The sequence below is a fragment of the Lithobates pipiens genome, unplaced genomic scaffold (genome assembly GCF_037356315.1).
Source record: "Lithobates pipiens isolate NorthernLeopardFrog02 unplaced genomic scaffold, aLitPip1_a1.2 Scaffold_18, whole genome shotgun sequence".
NCBI lineage: Eukaryota > Metazoa > Chordata > Amphibia > Anura > Ranidae > Lithobates > Lithobates pipiens.
The window spans coordinates 633,660,852-633,680,050 of record NW_027507758.1 but is presented as its reverse complement, the minus strand read 5'-3'; the positions used below and the strand labels follow the sequence as shown (position 1 = coordinate 633,680,050).

The 19,199-nt window shown below is 46.6% G+C and overlaps 1 protein-coding gene across 1 annotated transcript; it reads right to left on the bottom strand.

Annotated features, from left to right (window-relative positions):
- Positions 1-2,284: 2,284 nt before the first annotated feature.
- On the bottom strand, positions 2,285-10,840 carry LOC143989662 (uncharacterized). The gene is made up of 6 exons (XM_077489923.1): positions 10,716-10,840; positions 10,504-10,627; positions 10,290-10,387; positions 9,979-10,200; positions 9,715-9,856; positions 2,285-3,809 (listed from the first exon to the last, which is right to left on the bottom strand). The coding sequence occupies exons 2-6, from the start codon at positions 10,586-10,588 to the stop codon at positions 2,731-2,733; spliced, it is 1,626 nt and encodes a 541-aa protein (XP_077346049.1). The 5' UTR covers positions 10,589-10,627; positions 10,716-10,840; the 3' UTR covers positions 2,285-2,730.
- Between the last annotated feature and the right edge of the window lie 8,359 nt (positions 10,841-19,199).

Sequence of the window (19,199 nt, the reverse complement as noted above, 5' to 3'; positions counted from 1 at the left end):
CAGTAAATTTTGTAAATGAGTAATTTTTCTCCTTTACTGATGGGCACTGATGAGGTGGCACTGATGAGGAGACACAACTATGCCGCACTTATGGGCACTGCTAGGCGGCACGAATATGCCGCACTTATGGGCACTGCTAGGTGGCACGAATATGCTGCATTTATGGGCACTGATAGATGGCACTGGTGAGGAGGCACGAATATGCTGCCCTTATGGGCACTGCTATGTAGCACTGATAGGTGGCACGATTATGCTGCATTTATGGGCATTGCTAGATAGCACTGATAGATGGCACTGGTGAGGAGGCATGAATATTCTGCACTTATGGACACTGCTAGGTAGCACGAATATGCTGCATTTATGGGCATTGCTAGATAGCACTGATAAGTGCAGCATATATGTGCCTCCTTATGGGCACTGCTAGGTAGTACTGGTGGGCATTGATGGGTGGTACTGATGGGCAGCACTGATAGCCAGCACTGACTGGCATCACTAATGGGCACTCATTGCTGGCACTGTGGGGGCATTTTTGTAATCGGGCCACTGATGATCAGTGATCGTATGACGTAGTCCCTGAACGAGAGCCGCCCCGTCGTTATTTGACAGCGGGGCAGGTGGTTAACTCTATAAAACTTTGTCTATGGACAATTTTAGGTACTGTAGTTTGTTGCCATTTAACGGTTGTGTCAATTTTGATTTGCAGGTGCAGGAATTTTATGCCCAGCATATTTTTAGTCTCTGTGTGTATGAGGCCTGAGTCCCCAGAATTGTTTTAAAATGACGTAGGGATAGCAGCCAGTCATCCCAGAGCCATTTCAAAACACCTGGCTTAGCTTTAACCGCTTCTGTGGCCCATGATGGATTTAGCACTCAATTCACCAGCTGTCTGTGAAATCAGAGTTGGTCTGCAGGCGCCCAATATGGAATGCTGTGTAGCCCAATCAGGAGCCCTGAAAATGGTTGCTTCAGCTTCTGGGGTTAGTGATAGATCCTGGTTTTCATAGACGGCTGGTGATTGGATCTAGCACTGAGCCCAGAAACTGAACCAACCATTTTCAGGGCTTCTAATTGGACTACACAGCATTCCATATGCGTGCTTGTAGAAGAACTCTGCTTTCACAAACAAAGCTGCATTTTCATTTTTTTTTTTAGGTGGGATGGTGGGGTCAGGGGTGGGGCTGGGGCCCAATCAGGTAGGCTGTATGGGGTCCCATGATTTCTAACAGCCGCCCTGTGTATACAGTCTCTTGTGCCATGTATGCAGTCTCTAACAATCTCTTGTGCCATGTATGCAGTCTCTGATCATCTCTTGTGCCATGTTTGCAGGCTCTCATCATATCTTATACCATATTTACAGTCTCTGACCATCACTTATGACATGTGTGCAGTCTCTGACCATCTCTTTTTCCATGTGTGCAGTCTCTGATCATCTCTTGTGCCCTGTGTGCAGTCTCTGATCATCTCTTGTGCCATGTGTGCAGTCTCTGATCATCTCTTGTGCCATGTATGTAATCTCTGTCTCTTTTGCCATGTACACAGTCTCTGAACGTCTCTTGTGCCATGTACGCAGTCTCTGACCGTCTCTTGTGCCATGTATGCGGTCTTTGACCAACCCTTGTGCCATGTCCGCAGTCTCTGACCAACCCTTGTGCCATGTATGCAGACTCTGTGGACTGTAATGTAAGGGTGAGCTCTATGGAAATCTTGTGTAAGGAGGGGGCTGTGGTGACCAGAGACTCCTTTACATGAGAGTTTCTCCTTACAACAGGGACTGCAGCATCGCCTCTTACATCAGAATCCTCAGAATTCTCCTTTACGTCAGGGTCCACAAAGTGCCCACTTACACTGTAAAGGAGAACCCTGTGTTGGGTTATATTAACCTGACCTTCATATAAATGGAGAAATATGTTTTTTGCATTTTTGGTATAATTTAAACATTGCTAATCGCACATGTGCAATTAGCACAATATATAGCTTAAATACTGTTTTGAAGTGTCTGCAAAAAATGTGTCTCTGTCAGTAAATTTCATGATTTTTGCCAGTAAAAAAGTGGTGTAAATTTTGGGCACCCTCAGTAAATTTCACTTCTGGGGGTTGGCAACACTGCACCCTACTAAAGTGCCCCCTTCCCCCCCCCCCCGCTATGTATCATGAGTGCTGCTTGCCCATGCCTGGCGTCCGGGACCGGCTTAGCGGGTGCTGTCGAGTAAAGGGGAGGGAGAAGAGCGGGCACACGTCCACTCTCCTCCCCTTCTTGTTCCAGACCCAGAATGAACATTGACAGTTTCTCTGGCCATCAAGGCCTGGAAAATGTTTTATTTAATGCGATCTACACTGCATTACATTCATGATGACTGAATGGCAAATGCATGGTAACATTGATGATGTAACATCAGCAGGAAAATTAACTGTATGCCATATGGGGGAGCATGGTGGTGTTGGGAGGACGGTTGGTTGGGCACACCAAAATGCACCTTTGCTTAGTAGACAAAAATCTTTGCACCGGCCCTGTGTCCACACCCCTGGAACTGTTTCTTACATGTTGAAGATCAGCCATGGAGTATATCTGAGGTGTATATCAGGGTGTGCTTCTTCCCCACATGAGAGCTGTGATGTCCAGCAACATTCATATAGAAGACATTTCCCGCACTCAAGGCACTAATACACCTCGAGGGTTGTGTGGGATCCCCGATGTACAGGAAGACAGGACTTCAGTGAGGAACAATCCCTTCACTCAGGACAGGAATACGGCTTATCCCTCCTGTGAGATCTCTGATGAGTGGAAAGATTGGATTTCTGTGAAAAACATTTCCCGCACTCAGGACAGGAATACGGCTTCTCTCCCGTGTGCAAACTTTGATGTGTGGTAAGATGGGACTTCACTGAAAAACATTTCCTGCACTCAGCACAGGAATATGGCTTCTCCCCAGTGTGAGACCTCTGATGTTTAACAAGATCTGCTTTTTGTACAAAACATTTCCCGCACTCAGGACAGGAATGCGGCTTCTCCCCTGTGTGAGATTTCTGATGTCTGTAAAGATGAGACGTCACTGAAAAACATTTCCTGCACTCAGGACAGGAATATGGCTTCTCCCCCGTGTGAGATCTCGTATGTATGACAAGGTCTGATTTTTGTATAAAGTATTTCCCGCACTCAGGACAGGAATGCAGCTTCTCCCCCGTGTGAGATCTCTGATGTAGGACAAGGTCTGATTTTTGTATGAAGCATTTCCCACACTCAGGACAGGAATACGGCTTCTCCCCTGTGTGAGATCTCTGATGTGTGAAAAGATGAGACTTCACTGAAAAACATTTCCCGCACTCAGGACAGGAATATGGCTTCTCCCCTGTGTGAGATCTCTGATGTCTGTAAAGACTGGACTTCACTGAAAAACATTTCCCGCACTCAGGACAGGAATGTAGTTTCTCCCCCGTGTGAGAGCTCTGATGTTTGACAAGGTCTGATTTTTGTATAAAACGTTTTTCACACTCAGGACAGGAATACGGCTTCTCCCCTGTGTGAGATCTTATATGCACATTAAGATGGTATTTAGAACTGAAACACTTCCCGCACTCAGTACAGGAAACCCTCTTCTCTGTTGGAAGGACGGCCCCGTCCCTCACAGTCTGAGGTTCCTCAGGATAAGAGGAATACGATGGTCCATCTACATTGTGTGGTGCCGGATGGACATTTGAGGTAGTCGGGTTTTCTCCTGGGCTATACTGTGTGATGTCCTCATCTTCTACTTTACAGTCTGGAGACAAAGTGAGACAATCCTCTGAGGTTTTCCTCATCTCCCGTCCATCTACTAAAATAGAAATAAAAAGATTATTATTAGACATGAGCTGATTGGTTCCCCTAAACCAGGACTCCGCCCACATCAGGCAGCTTTGTCTCTGAGGATCTTACAATTCCCCCCTCAAGGTAACTAGTAAGGCCTCATGTACACTGCTGCTGGTAAACGGACGTTTCGGAGCAGTTTGGCTTTTTTTTTTCAACCGCTCCTGAACTCTCCTCTATTATCTTATGAGTACATGTACTCGGGGTCCTTTACAGTGGTTTCTAGGCAGTTGAGTTAAGACGCTTTTTTTGGAATGCAAAAAGAATGTTTAGAGGCTAAAGTAGAGTTGGGATCGTACCCGGGAGGTACCTGCAAGGGGAAGAGCTCCTCCAGTGAGGGCAGGGGTAAAGCCAAGGGAAAGAAAAGATTCTGGTGGTAGGGGACTCAATTCTCAAAAGGACAGAGAGGGCAATCTGCCTCAAAGACCTGAAGCGCCAAACTCTATGTTGTTTACCAGGCACTCGGGTTCGCTACGTCACAGATCTGGTGGACAGATTACTGGAAGGGGCTGGGGAAGACTCGGCTGTCATGGTGCACGTTGACACCAATGACAAAGTCGGAGGAACACAGAGTTTTCTTAAACAATTTTAGGGCCTTAGGAGCTAAATTGGGGAATAGGACCTCCAAGGTCGTATTCTCAGAAATACTACCGGTACCTCGAGTCACACCAGAAAGGCAGAGGGAGATTAGGGAAGTTAACAAGTGGCCGAGGAGCTAGTTTAGGAAGGAGGAGTTTGGGTTCCTGATGAACTGGGCCAACTTCTCAGTCAGTTACTGGCTCTTTAGCAGGGATGGACTGCAACTAAATGGGGAGGGTGCAGCTCAACTGGGAGAAAATTGGCCGAAAAACTAGAGGGGCTTTTAAAACTAGGCGACGGGGGTCTAGATGTAGAGATAGCCAGCCTGGAACAAGTTTCAGAGGGTAGTATTGGTGGCATTAGTGGTAGGTTGACTAAAGCACCTAAGCCCGAGGTAAGTATAGTAACAAGTCCTATTTGCAACCTCAGAACACCCAATAAGGAGATAGTATGCGTCCGGACAAAACTATGAGGCGTGTTCGCTAATTCCAGGAGTCTGGCGGACAAGATGGGAGAACTAGAGCTGCTATTGTATGATAAGGAATTCGATTTTGTGTGAATTTCAAAGACTTGGTTCAACAGCACTCATGACTGGCTGGCAACCATTCAAGGGTATTCACTATATTGCAGAGATGGGGGGGAGGGTGAAAAAGGGTGAGGGGTATGTCTGTATATCATGGATGATGTACAAGACGGTCTCTTAACGAGATAGCTCTGTGGAATACCAGATCTCACATGTCTGCTCAGAACATGGTGGTCCATCAGTAAATGCCAATGATTTGACAGAATCCTTCTAAGTTGTTGATGATGGGTGGAGTATTTAGTGGTAACTGTATCTGTTGGTGGAGGTTTGGGTATACAGTAAAGAGCTCCTAGTGCAGGCTGATGCCCGATTAAACGATTTCCTTAAATTGGTATCAGGTGGTTGCGCAAACCGCTGGCCTGTGTCCTGAAGTCTGTCCCAAGAGTGCAGTTCCTCCGCAAGTGCAAATATTGCGCATACAGGATGCCCTGCACTAATGGGCTTGGGTGAGCACTGGACGTGCGAAGAAGCGTATTACCAGCCGTTGGTTTACGGAATAGGTCTGTGCCTATTGTACTGTCCTGCTGTTTGACAATAGAGAGATCCAGAATAGGGATCCAACTAAAAAACTGGAAGTAAATTTGAGATTGACTATTGTTGTTCAGAGTCTGATTAAACTCCAACAGTTGGTCTCTAGTAGTAGTCCAAACTATGAACAGGTCATCAATATACCTGTACCATAGCAGGAAATGTTCGAGGAAGGGTGTGTAGCGATCGTCCAAGGTTATGTGTCTCTCCCAACCACCCAGATACAAATTTGTGTATGCCGGGGCACAAGAAGACCCCATAGCGACTCCTTGAGTCTGTAACGTTGATCATTAAAAGTAAAGTGATTTTTAGTCAGAATGAAATGTAGTAATCGTAGAATAAACTGATTCAAAGGTCAAGAGGTCTTTTCTTGTTCTCAAAGGAAGGAACCAGCCATGCGGACACCCTGCTCATGGGGGATACTCACGTATAGAGCGTTGATATCTATAGCCATGAGCAGGGCGTCCGGAGGGATCTGGATGCCCTCAATATGTTTCAAGAGATCAGTGGTGTCATGTATATAGGAGGGGAGACTCCATACATGGGGCATTAGAAAGAAAGGCATCTACAAATTTACTGGCTTTGTCTGTTAGAGATCTCGATCGTCTTTCTACAGGGGGGGGGGGGTTGTGATTGACAGCATATAATAAGGTAGGACCTCTGTCCCGTTCGGTCAGTTTGGGCGGGTTTACTCCCCTACCCTTGTTCTGTACCAATGTTTTTTTTATTGTCCATCGCCACAGATATATGATTTCCACTGGCCTCGGTCTGGTCACAGATAGAGGGCACCCTTACCAGTCCTCTCTGTGCTATGGCTATACACTCCCAGCTGATAGCCATCCCATGGTGTCCTAGGATGACCGTTTAGTCCAGTAGCTTTCTGTGGCAATTGTGCACTATATACGGTTCCATTGCATGCACTTTGCTGATCCTGCCTATTGTGTTCCCTTCTTTCCGCCTTTTTTCCCCCCTGGAGTACAGTACATGATTATTTAAAATCTTCTCAGATCTTATTACAGGTGGGTTATACTGTACAACTATGGCAATATACATGTACTTCCCTCTCCTGACCCATCCTTCCCAGCCCATGTCCCCTCCCCTTTCTTTTCCTCACAACCCCCTCCCCCATTGCCCTCCCCCATTGCCCCCCTTCCTCCCCCCCCTTTTCCTTCCCTCCTCTCTCATTCCCATTTTTCTCATCCCCCCCTCCTTTTCTACCCTCCTCCCCCTTTCCTCACCACTCCTTCCCCCGTCCCCTCACACCCCTTTTCCCCTCCTTTTCCCTCTCCCCCCCACCACCACCCCCCCTTCCTCCCTGGAGCACGTTTTCACTCCTTATGTGGACAATATCTGATTCAGTATTGTTTACAATTTTACCCTTATTCCTATGTAGATTTAGTTTCGCACAATCCCCCCTTGTCCGCTGCAGGGGGGTGATTTTTGATCGGCTGAGTCTTGTAACTGGCAATCGACCTGTTGGGTAAGCAACCTTCCATTGTTTTTGCTGAAATGTATCTATTTACCTGATGTTTGCCATAAATCTTCATTATGTGTTCCTGTGTTTTGACTACTTGTCTTATAGATTACCTCTCCTGACGAAGCCGTGTCTGTACCGTGAAACTAGTTGAGGTCTGGTTAATCTATAGGAAACACTCCACCAACAGATACCTCAAGGGAAACCTCTAAGTATTTGTATATTGTTCGTGCAGTCATTTTAATGTGATTTTTGTATGTTTTTTTTCCACTCTTTTATATGTAATAAATAGATTTTTTTAATGTAAGAATTGTACTTCTATTTATCAGTACCGAGATAGTCCACTATAAAATTTGGGAGTTTGAGTATTTGGCAAGCCTCAGCAGCTACCCTTACGCTCTTACCCCTCCCCCTGTTTCCCCACAGGTCAATTAGGTTCAGTATAAATTACACAAATAGGAAACACAAAGGGTAATACAAAGACACAGAATTTCAAAAGCCAACTTCCTTAAACTGGGCTCTTTGCTAGAAGATACAGATTGGGATAAAATCCTGGGTACAAATAACATGGGAGGAAATATGGGAGTGCTTTAAGAGCATATTAAATTGGAGGACCACCCTAAAAAAAAAAAAAATACATTAATATTAAAAGTCAGCAGCTGCAGTGTTTGTAGCTGCTTACTTTTTTTTTTAAACGCCCGGAACACCCCTTTAAAATAAGGTATTGGCCAGTGGATCCCAATGGGAGATGCATTTAAAAGAGCTAACAAAAGCCCTGGGTGGCTTAACTCCAATGTAAAAATGCATATAAAAGCAAAGGAGAAGGCCTTCAAAAAATAAAAGGCTGAGGGGTCATCGTCAGCATTCCAATTTTACAAAGAACGCAACAAGAAATGTAAGGGTGCAATCAAGGCAGCTAAGATAGACCATGAAAGGCACATAGCAGAGGGGAGTAAAAAAAAAAAAAGAAAAATAAGTATTCTTTAAGTATATAAATAGTAAGAAAGGGAGGTCAGAACATGTTGTCCCCATAAAGAATGATGAAGGGAATCTGGTTACAAAAGGTGGAGAGATGGCGAAGGTTCTGAGTTTATTCTTCTCCTCAGTCTTCACAAGGGAGACGGGGGGATTCCATAACCAAGTCTGCAATGTTTATCTTCATAATGCATCATAGGAAGCACCCTCATGGCTAACAGAGGAAAAAATTAGAAGTAGACTTGAAAAAACGTAACATTAACAAGTCACTGGGACCAGACGGCTTGCACCCGAGGGTCCTCATGGAACTCAGTCAGGTGATAGCCAGACCATAGTTCCTAATTTTTATGGCTAGTTTATTGACTGGATTGCCAATGTAGGACCAATATTTAAAAAGGGCCCAAAATACATCCCTGGGAATTACAGGCCAGTTAGCCTAACATCAATAGTATGTAAACTCTTGCAGGGGGATGATAAGGGACTATATACAAGATTTTAGTAATGAGAACGGTATCATTAGCAGTAATCCGCATGGATTCCTTGAAGAATTGTTCTTGCCAAACCAATCTATTAACCTTCTATGAGGAGGTGAGTTGCCATCTAGATAAAGGAAGGCCCATATACAGTATCTGGATTTTGAAAAGGCATTTGATACAGTTCCCAATAAACATTTACTGTACAAATTAAGGTCTGTTCGCATGGACCAGTAGATTGAACATGGATTGAAACCTGGCTACAAGGGCGAGTTCAGAGGGTAGTGATAAATAGGGAGTACTAGGAATGGTCAGGGGTGGGTAGTGGGGCCCCCCAGGGTTCTGTGCTGGGACCAATGCTATTTAATTTGTTCATAAATGACCTGGAGGATGGGGTAAACAGCTCAATCTCTTATTTGCGGATGATATTAAGCTAAGCAGGGCAATAACTTCTCCGCAGGATGTGGAAACCTTGCAGAAAGATCTGAACAAATTAAGGTGGGCAACTACATGGCAAATGAGGTTTAATGTAAAATAATGCATTTGGGTGGCAAAAATATGAATGCAATCTATATACTGGGGGGGAGAACCTCTGGGGGATACAGCATGGAAAAGGACCCGGGGGTCCTAGTAGCGGACAAGCTCAGCAATGGCAAGCAATTCCAAAAGAATATTGTCATGCATTAAAAAAGGGGGTTAACTCCAGAGATAAAACAATAATTCTCCTGCTCTACAAGACTCTGGTCTGGTCGCACCTGAAGTATACCATCCAGTTCTGGGCAACAGTCCTCAGGAGGGGATGTACTGGAACTGGGGAGGGTCCAGCAAAGAGCAACAAAGCTAATAAAGGCACTAGAGGATCTCAGCTATGAGGAAAGACTTCAAGCACTGAACTTATTCTCTCTGGAGAAGAGACGCTTGAGAGGAGATATGATTTCAATGTACCAATACTGTACTGGTGACCCCACAATAGGGAGAAAAAACATTTCCGCGCAAGGAGTAGTAACACCTATGGTAAAAATGAACATTATGCCACCAGCTGAACCCCAGAATCTCTATAAATCCAGTCCAGATACATAAATTGTGTCGGCAGCACAGAGAAGGAAGATTATCGGAGAGAAATCCAGGAATACAGGACGGGGAACACAGCTCAGGAAAGTGACCAGGGGATTACAGGCGGATATCACCCAGCCCCCGCCCTACTCTGGACCAATCAGTGAGCAGTATGGGTGGAGGAATGTATTTAGTGTTAATGACCCACCTGTGCTGATCTCTGTAGGAGTGTCCTCCTCTATAAATGTCCCCGTTATTCCATCCTCCTCCATAGACTGCTGATCATCCCTCACATACCTCTCTTCTTCTTCTGATTTCACCTCAAATTCTATATCCATTGGATCTCCACTCTAAATCAAGAAAATGAGAGAGAATATCATCTGTAACTATAAGCTTTATTATTGTGACATCACATAAGAAATACACATATTGTCTTCATGAGTCTGTGTTTTATAACCTCCTTCCCACCAACCTTGTAACAGTGGGGGATGGTGTGATCTTCCTGTGTGGAATCCCGGGAATACAGAGGACGGGGACATCTCTCTGGTGGGTTTCTGTAGCTGGATGACTCCACCATGGTGTCCTGGTACGGATCTTTGTGTTCTTTTAGAAACTCCTCCATCACCCCATCCTCATCATCCTCCTCTTTTATCTTTTCTTTAACCTCAACTTTAGAATCTCTCAGGTTTCCACTCTGAATATAGAATAAAAATGACATTAATGGTAACAATGCAGATAATGTACAGATCCTAATGATACTATCAGTGATTGTTCCTCATCTACCTGATGATGGTGGGGGATGGTGTGATCTTCCTGTGTGGAATCCCGGGAATACAGAGGACGGGGACATCTCTCTGGTGGGTTCCCATTACTGGATCCATCTGTAGGAAACACACACACTGACTGAATACATTGTTTCTATGTGTTTATCAGATGATGGGGGATCTAGGTGGAGCCTCCGTACTGCTCTCTCCTTTACAATAAAGTCTCCTCTTACCCGGTGATGTGAGGGGCGGCTGATTGTCCATCATGACGTCCTTGTAGAGATCCTTGTGTCCTTCTAAATACTCCCACTCCTCCATGGAGAAATAGACAGTGACATCCTGACACCTTATAGGAACCTGACACACACAATGATACAGTCACCATCCAGACACATCCCTTGTCTGTTACTGGATAATGTCCCAGAATTCCCAGAATCCTCCTCACCTCTCCTCCATCATCTCTCTGGTGACTTCTAGAATCTTCTTTGTATTTCTCTATTCTATCAGGGAGGGAGGTGGAGGCAATGTGATGGTCATATGATCTCCAGACTTCACAGGAGGAAAACTCTAGAATATGAACACAAATAATAAAATCAAATGATATTCCCAGAATCCTCCTCACCTCTCTGGTCAGGTCTCCATTTTATTAAAGCCCCACTTCAGACTGAGGTATAATTTACCCCACACAGGACCCCCCCCCCCACACACCCACACTATGCAGGTTAAAAACGTGTTGCAGGTATTCTGACATCATTACATACAATGCAGGACCAACAGTCCCACTTTGCTAGTGGGTCCGCCCACATCCTAACAGCATCAGAAGAAAAGCCAGATGGAGGGACATTGGGAGGAGGAGCCGTGAGGTCAGTGTGATGTCATAGGACATATAGGCTCTGGATGGAGGGATATTAGGAGGAGGAGCTGTGAGGTCAGTGTGATGTCATAGGACATATAGACTCTGGATAGAGGGACATTTGGATGGGGAGATTTGAGGGGTCCTCTACATGAGGCTCCCATGCAAACCAAATCATTGTTCCTGGGTGGGTCCTGCCCAGTGGTGGAATTATCAGTGTCGCAGCAGTAGCACTTGCGACCAGGCCCTGGAGTTCTGCCACTTCAGGGGGGCCTGCCCGCCCATCTGAGGGGCCAGCCCGCCTATCTGCCAATGTGAGGGGCCAACCTGTCCATTCTGGCTGTGCTACTGAGGCCCGCCTGTCCATTCATTCGAGGCAGGGGTGGACTCTGAAAAAGAAAGTCAGCTGACCATCTGACACCAGCCGAGTGAAGGGGGAGGAGCTCTCCCCTCTGCGAGGAGTCCCCATGAGACAAAGGCATCCCTGGAGGCACGGGGACAGAATTCTGAGGGGGAAATCGATTGATCTAAGTAAGTGACAAATTGCCAATGCAATCAATCCCAACCTCTGCCGTTTACTGATCCCATCCCCCCCACCACTGCAGATCCCATCCCTACCTCCCCCCTCATCACCTCTACAACAGAGTGATGGGGGATAGGGATGAGATTGTGGTGGTGGTAGGGGGGTATCAGTAAGAGGTGGTAGTGGGAGAGGATGGCACCACCACTGCCACCCCCTCAACACCACAGTTTTTGTATAGTGAAAAAAAAAAAGGGGAAGGATTCCCCCATCCCCCTCCAATGTGTGGATGGGGGAATCACTTCAGTTTTTCCTCTCATCCTGCTGGATGAACGATAAAACTGAACCATGTATGGCCAGATTTGGAAGGAAGATATATTCATCATCAACTGATCCCCTGAAGGGGTTAATCTATATGTTACCTCCTCTGCCACCAGATCCAGCAGTGTCTTCTCTCTATGTCTTACCAAATGGGACGTTTTATATTTACTTGACATCACTTCCTGTCTGTATACCATAGAGACTTCCTGTCTGGGTAGAGGTGAGATCACCATCTTGTGGGGCTCAGAGGAACTGCAGCTCAAGAAACATCTCATAGTGTGAACACGGCCTTGTGCTGTGTGTGTGTATGTACTAGGGGTGCACCGAATTGTTTTTTTGATGCCGAAACCGATACTGAAAATTAAAAATACACTAGAGCGAAAACTGATACATAAAATAAACAGTTTTTTAAAAATATTTCTTTTTATATACAATTGTATTATATTTAACTTTTTAAATTAATATCATCAATTTAAATTAATATGAATTTATTGTTGGCCATTATTGACACCTTTTGGTGCAAAAAAAGCTCAAGAAAATTCAGTCCACAGTCTCCAACCATCTCTTTGTATCATGTCCCCAATCTTTAACCATCTGATACAGGAGATGGTCAGAGACTGCAGACATGATACAAGAGAGGGTCAGAGACTTCAGACATAATACAGGAGATGGTCAGAGACTGCAGACATGATACCGGAGATGGTCAGAGACTGCAGACATGATGCAGGAGATGGTCAGAGACTGCAGATATGATGCAGGAGACGGTCAGAGACTGCAGACATGATACAGGAGAGGGTCAGAGACTGCAGACATGATACAAGAGAGGGTCAGAGACTGAAGACATGATACAAGAGAGGGTCAGAGACTGCAGACATGATACAAGAGAGGGTCAGAGATTGCAGACATAGTACAGGAGATGGTCGGAGACTGCAGACATGATACAGGAGATGGTCGGAGACTGCTGACATGATACAGGAGATGGTCGGAGACTGCCGACATGATACAGGAGATGGTCGGAGACTGCCGACATGATACAAGAGACGGTCAGAGACTGCAGACATGATGCAGGAGATGGTCAGAGACTGCAGACATGATGCAGGAGATGGTCAGAGACTGCAGACATGATACAGGAGAGGGTCAGAGACTGCAGACATGATACAAGAGAGGGTCCGAGACTGCAGACATGATACAAGAGAGGGTCAGAGACTGCAGACATGATACAAGAGATGGTCAGAGACTGCAGACATAGTACAGGAGATGGTCGGAGACTGCAGACATGATACAAGAGACAGTCAGAGACTGCAGACATGATACAGGAGATGGTCGGAGACTGCCGACATGATACAAGAGACAGTCAGAGACTGCAGACATGATACAAGAGAGGGTCGGAGACTGCAGACATGATATAGGAAATACAGGAGATGGTCAGAGACTGCAATCATAGTACAGGAGATGGTCAGAGACTGCCGACATGATACAAGAGAGGGTCAGAGACTGCAGACATAGTACAGGAGATGGTCGGAGACTGCAGACATGATACAAGAGACAGTCAGAGACTGCAGACATGATACAGGAGAGGGTCAGAGACTGCAGACATGATACAAGAGAGGGTCAGAGACTGCAGACATGATACAAGAAAGGGTCAGACTGCAGACATGATACAAGAGAGGGTCAGAGACTGCAGACATGATACAAGAGATGGTCAGAGACTGCAGACATAGTACAGGAGATGGTCGGAGACTGCAGACATGATACAAGAGACAGTCAGAGACTGCAGACATGATACAGGAGATGGTCGGAGACTGCCGACATGATACAAGAGACAGTCAGAGACTGCAAACATGATACAGGAGATGGTCAGAGACTGCAGACATGATACAAGAGAGGGTCAGAGACTGCAGACATGATACAGGAAATTAGTGATGGACGAACTTCCGACGGGACGTTTCGCGAACGCGGACCGCGAATGCGGCCGATAGTTCGCGAACCGTAACGTTCGCGGCGGGCCCCATTGACTTCAATGGGAGGTGAACTTTGCAAACCTACAGGTCAAATTTGCAGCCACAAAAGAATTACTAGCTGTGCAAACATAGTCCCACCACATGGCCAATGACATAACACATGTATGAGGTGAATCTGGGATCGACAACTACAAGCATTCTTTTTTTATATGTGAAATTGTTGTGACAATTCAGGACTGTGGAGTGCATGAAGGCAATGGAGGAGAGGGAAGGTCAGGGTAGGCAAAGAAGAGGGTGCAAGAGATGATCACCAGCAGCGTGACATACAGCAATGACACCTGCACTGTGATAGAGTCATCTGACACCAGCACCGTGATAGAGAGCACTGACATCAGCAGCCTGACATAAAGCACTGACACCAGCACCGTGATATACAGCACTGACACCAGCACCGTGATATACAGCACCGACACCAACACCGTGATAGAGAGCACTGACATCAGCAGCGTGACATAAAGCACTCACACCAGCACCGTGATATACAGCACTGACACCTGCACCGTAAGCAGCCCCAGGAGGAAGTCCGCATAGAACAGGGATGGTGGGAGCCCCTCTTAATATGCACAGCAGAGGTACAGCCCCAGGAGAAAGTCAGCACAGCACAGGGATGGTGGGAGCCATTCATAATAATCAGCCCCAGGAGGAAGTCAGCACAGCACAGGGATGGTGGGAGCCCCTCATAATAAGCAGCCCCAGTAGAAATATGACACCGCTCAACCTCTTCAAACAGGAGGGTACGGGCATATAGTACGGTGTGCTTTTTTTGGACAAGGAAGTGAGCCAAATGAAGAAAGAAGGTCTGTGTGCTCGATTAAAAAAAATTGTTTATAGACATATACATGGTCTACTGGTCACATGTGTTGAATTCCTCCGAGATCCATGCCTCATTCATTTTTAGAAATGTGAGGTAGTTAACACTGTCGTTAGCTAGGCGAGTGCGCTTATCGGTCACGATCCCCCCTGCTGCGCTGAACGTCCTTTCGGACAGGACACTGGACGGGGGGCAAGCCAACAGTTCGATTGCAAATTGGGCAAGCTCTGGCCAGAGGTCAAGCCTGCCCACCCAGTAGTCCAGGGGTTCATCACTCCTCAGAGAGCGTCCACATCGGCCGTTAACCCAATGTAGTCGGACACCTGTCAGTCTAGGCGTTCCCTGATGCTGGATCCGGATGACACCTGTCGATGGGTCGGCTGAAAGAATGACCTCATATCCGAAGTCACCAACACGTCTTCAAACCGGCCTCTTCTTGCAGGCGCTGTTGGATTAGTACCCGCAACTCCTTCTCTGGGAGTGGGAATTGCTCCTCTGCCAGCGCACGCAAAAGCAGAATGCAGCATTTCTCGAAGCAAGGCCTGGAAGTGCTCCATTCTGACAGCCCTCTGTGACGGCGGTAACATTTCCGCCATTTTGTGTTTGTACCGGGGGTATAAGTACGTTGCCACCCAGTACTGGTCCTTGACCCATATGCTTTTTATACGGGGGTCCCTATTAAAACACTGGAGCATGAAAGCCCCCATTTGCACTAAAGTGGAAGCGGTGTGGTGGCCTGGCTCCTGCTCATCATCCAGGATAATGTCGTCCTCTTCATTCTCTTCTCCCCATCTACGCACAACAGGGATCCCAGAAAGGTTTAAAGAATGCTCTTCTTGCTCCTCCTCATCCACCCCGGCACCATCCTCCTCTGACTCCTCTTCAGACTCCTGTTGTTCATCCAGCATTGTGACTTCCTCATCTTCCCGCTCCTGCTCCTCCACAGCTTGATCAATGATACGACGCAATGCACGCTCCATAAAGAAGGCATAAGGTACCATGTCACTGATGGCACCATGGCTGCGACTGACCAGTTTGGTGATCTCCTCAAATGGCCGCAGAAGTCTACATGTGTCGCGCATGAGCAGCCACTGGCACGGTGAAAAAAAACCTAGCTCCCCAGAACCTGTTCTGCCGCAGAGTTCATACAGGTAGACGTTAACTGCAGGTTTCTGCTGGAGCAGCCTATCAAGCATATAGAAGGTTGAGTTCCATCGCGTCGGGCAATCGCAAATAAGACGTCTGACCGGCAGATTGTGTCGCCGCTGAATGTCAGCAAGGCGAGCCATGGCCGTGTAAGATCTTCTGAAATGGGCCGAGATTTTCCTTGCCTGCCGCAAGATGTCCTGGACCCCAGGGTATTTGACAACGAATCGCTGCACGACCAAGTTTAAGACGTGTGCCATGCATGGCACATGCGTGATTTTGCCCTGTTTCAATGCGCTAAGCAGATTGGCACCATTGTCACACACCACTTTACCAACTGTCAAATTGAGCGGTGTTAGCCACTGATCTGCCTGTGAACGCAAAGCTGAAAGGAGTGCAGGGCCAGTGTGGCTCTTGGCTTCCAGGCACAACAGACGCAGCACAGCATGGCAACGTCTCATCTGGCATGTCGAATAGGTTCTGGGGAGCTTGGGCAGCGCAGCGGAAGAGACGCTAGCAGCAGAAAAGGAGGAGTCAGCCGAGGAGGAGAGGGAGGAGGAGAAGAAGAGCCAGGCCTGCATGCAATCCGTGGCGGTAAAACCAAATCTACACGGGTGCCACGGGTTACATGCTTGACGGCCGTCGGAAGGTTCACCCAGTGGGCAGTAAAAGTGACATACCTTCCCTGCCCGTGTTTGCTGGACCACGTGTCGTGGTCAGATGTATCTTGGCACCGACACTGTGTGCCAGAGATACATTCACTTGCCGCTGAACATGGCCATATAGCTCTGGGATGCCCTTCTCTGAGAAATACTTCCTTCCTGGGACCTTCCATTGTGGTGTTCCAATGGCCACAAATTTTTGAAAGGCCTCCGAGTCCACCAGTTTATATGGCAGTAGTTGTCGGGCTATCAGTTCTGACAAGCCAGCCGTCAACCGTTGGGCAAGAGGGTTATCCGGCGTCATCATTTTTTTACGCTCGAACATTAGGCCCACGGAAGCCTGCCTTTTTGCAGAAAAACGTGAGCTTGGCGTGATGGAAGGTGGAGTGGAGGACAATTGTGAGGAGAGAGGAGAAGGAGAAGTAGAAGACGAGGCTGGACGGTGAGAGCCTGGAGTGTGGCTTTGTGTGTTCCGTTGCTCCCACTGGGCTCGGTGATGGCTGCTCATATGCCTTCTTAAGGCAGTCGTCCCTAGGTGAGTGTTGGGCTTACCGCGACTAGGGATGAGCCGAACACCCCCCGGTTCGGTTCGCACCAGAACTTGCGAACGACCCCCGCGTTCGGTACGAACGTTAGAACCCCATTGAAGTCTATGGGACTCAAACGTTCGAATTGGAAAGTGCTCATTTTAACGGCTAATATGCAAGATAGTGTCCTAAAAAGGGTTTGGCGACCTGCCTCCTGCCTCAGGGGACATGGGTCACTGCAAAAAAAAGTTTTAAAAACTACAGTTTTGGCGGGAGCACTGATTTTAATGACGATTAAAGTGAAAAAAAAAAAGTAAAATATTCCTTTAAATATGGTGCCTGCGGGGTGTCTGTAGTATGCCTGTGAAGTGCCACGTGTTTCCCGTGTTTAGAACAGTCCCTGCACAAAATGACATTAAACGGAAATAACACCATTTAAAACTGCTTGCGGTTTTAATGTTATATCTGGTTCCTGCAATATGGTTGAAAATCATTGAGAAACATGGCATGGGTAGCCCTCCCTGCCCATTACCAGCCTATTTGGGTCTTGTACGCATATTAAGGGGAACCCCGTACCCATATTAAAAAAAGGAAATGCGTGTGGCCCCCAGGCCCTATATACTCAGAACAGCAGTATACAGGCGGTGCAAACAAGACAGGGACTGTGTAGGTTTGTTGTGTTAAGTTGAATCTGTTTGTCATTTTCAACCGGTACATTTTTAAAGTGTAGCTCCAGTCAAAAAAACTATCTTTAAGCTTTTTGGAAAACATAGGGAAGGGTTATCACCCCTGTATAATTTGTTTTGTCGTCCATCTTTTTTCATCTCACTTGCTGCTGTCTCCTTGCGTTTGCAAGTAGGAGATGTTTGTAAGTTGGATGTTTGAAAGTAGGGGCCTGCCCTATATTATAGCGGTATGTACTGGGTACAGAGCACGCAGACAGCACGCACTCCTAACACTACTGACTGCAAGCTCTATTATTAACCACTTGTTAGCCCAATGTTTGCATAAAGTGAAAGATGAAGTTATGCTGAGTAAATAGATATCAAACATGTCACTCTTCAAAATTGCACATGCCCGTGGAATGGCGCCAAACGTCGCTACTTAAAAAATCCCCATAGGCGACGCTTTAAATATTTTTTTACTGGTTACATGTTTTGAGTTGCAGAGGAGGTCTAGGACTAGAATTATTGCTCTCGCTCTAACATTCTCGGCGATACCTCACATGTGTGGCACATGCGAGCACATGGGGACATGGGCGCTTTAATTTTTATTTTATTTTTTTATTGTTCATTTTACTTTATTTATTTTAGTTTGACATTTTTTTTCCCAAAAATATATTTTTGATCACTTTTATTCCTATTACAAGAAATGTAAACATCCCTTGTAATAGGAATATGGGGTGACAGGTCCTCTTTACAGTGAAATCTGGGGGGTCAATATGACCCCACATCTCACCTCTAGGCTGGGAATAGTGATGGACGAACTTCCGACGGGACGTTTCGCGAACGCGAAATGCGAACGGACCCAAACGTTCGCGAAACCGACCGTTCGCCGCGGGCCCCATTGACTTCAATGGGAGGCGAACTTTGCAAACCTTCATGTCGAATTTGCGGCCACGTGGTAATTATTAGGGGGTAAAACGTAGTCCCACCATCTGGACAATGACATAATACATGTATGAGGTGAATTTGGGATCGATAACTACAAGCATTTTTATTTTATTTGGGAAATTGTTCTAACAATTCAGGACTATGGAGCTAATGAAGGCAATGGAGGAGAGGGAAGGTCAGGGACCAGGGTAGGCAAAGAAGAGGGTGCAGGAGATGATCACCAGCAGCGTGACATACCGGAATGACACATGCACCGTGATAGAGGCATCTGACAGCAGCACCGTAATACAGAGCACTGACAGCAGCACCGTGACATACAGCGCTGACAGCAGCACCGTGACATACAGCGCTGACAGCAGCACCGTGACATACAGCGCTGACAGCAGCACCGTGACATACAGCGCTGACAGCAGCACCGTGACATACAGCGCTGACAGCAGCACCGTGACATACAG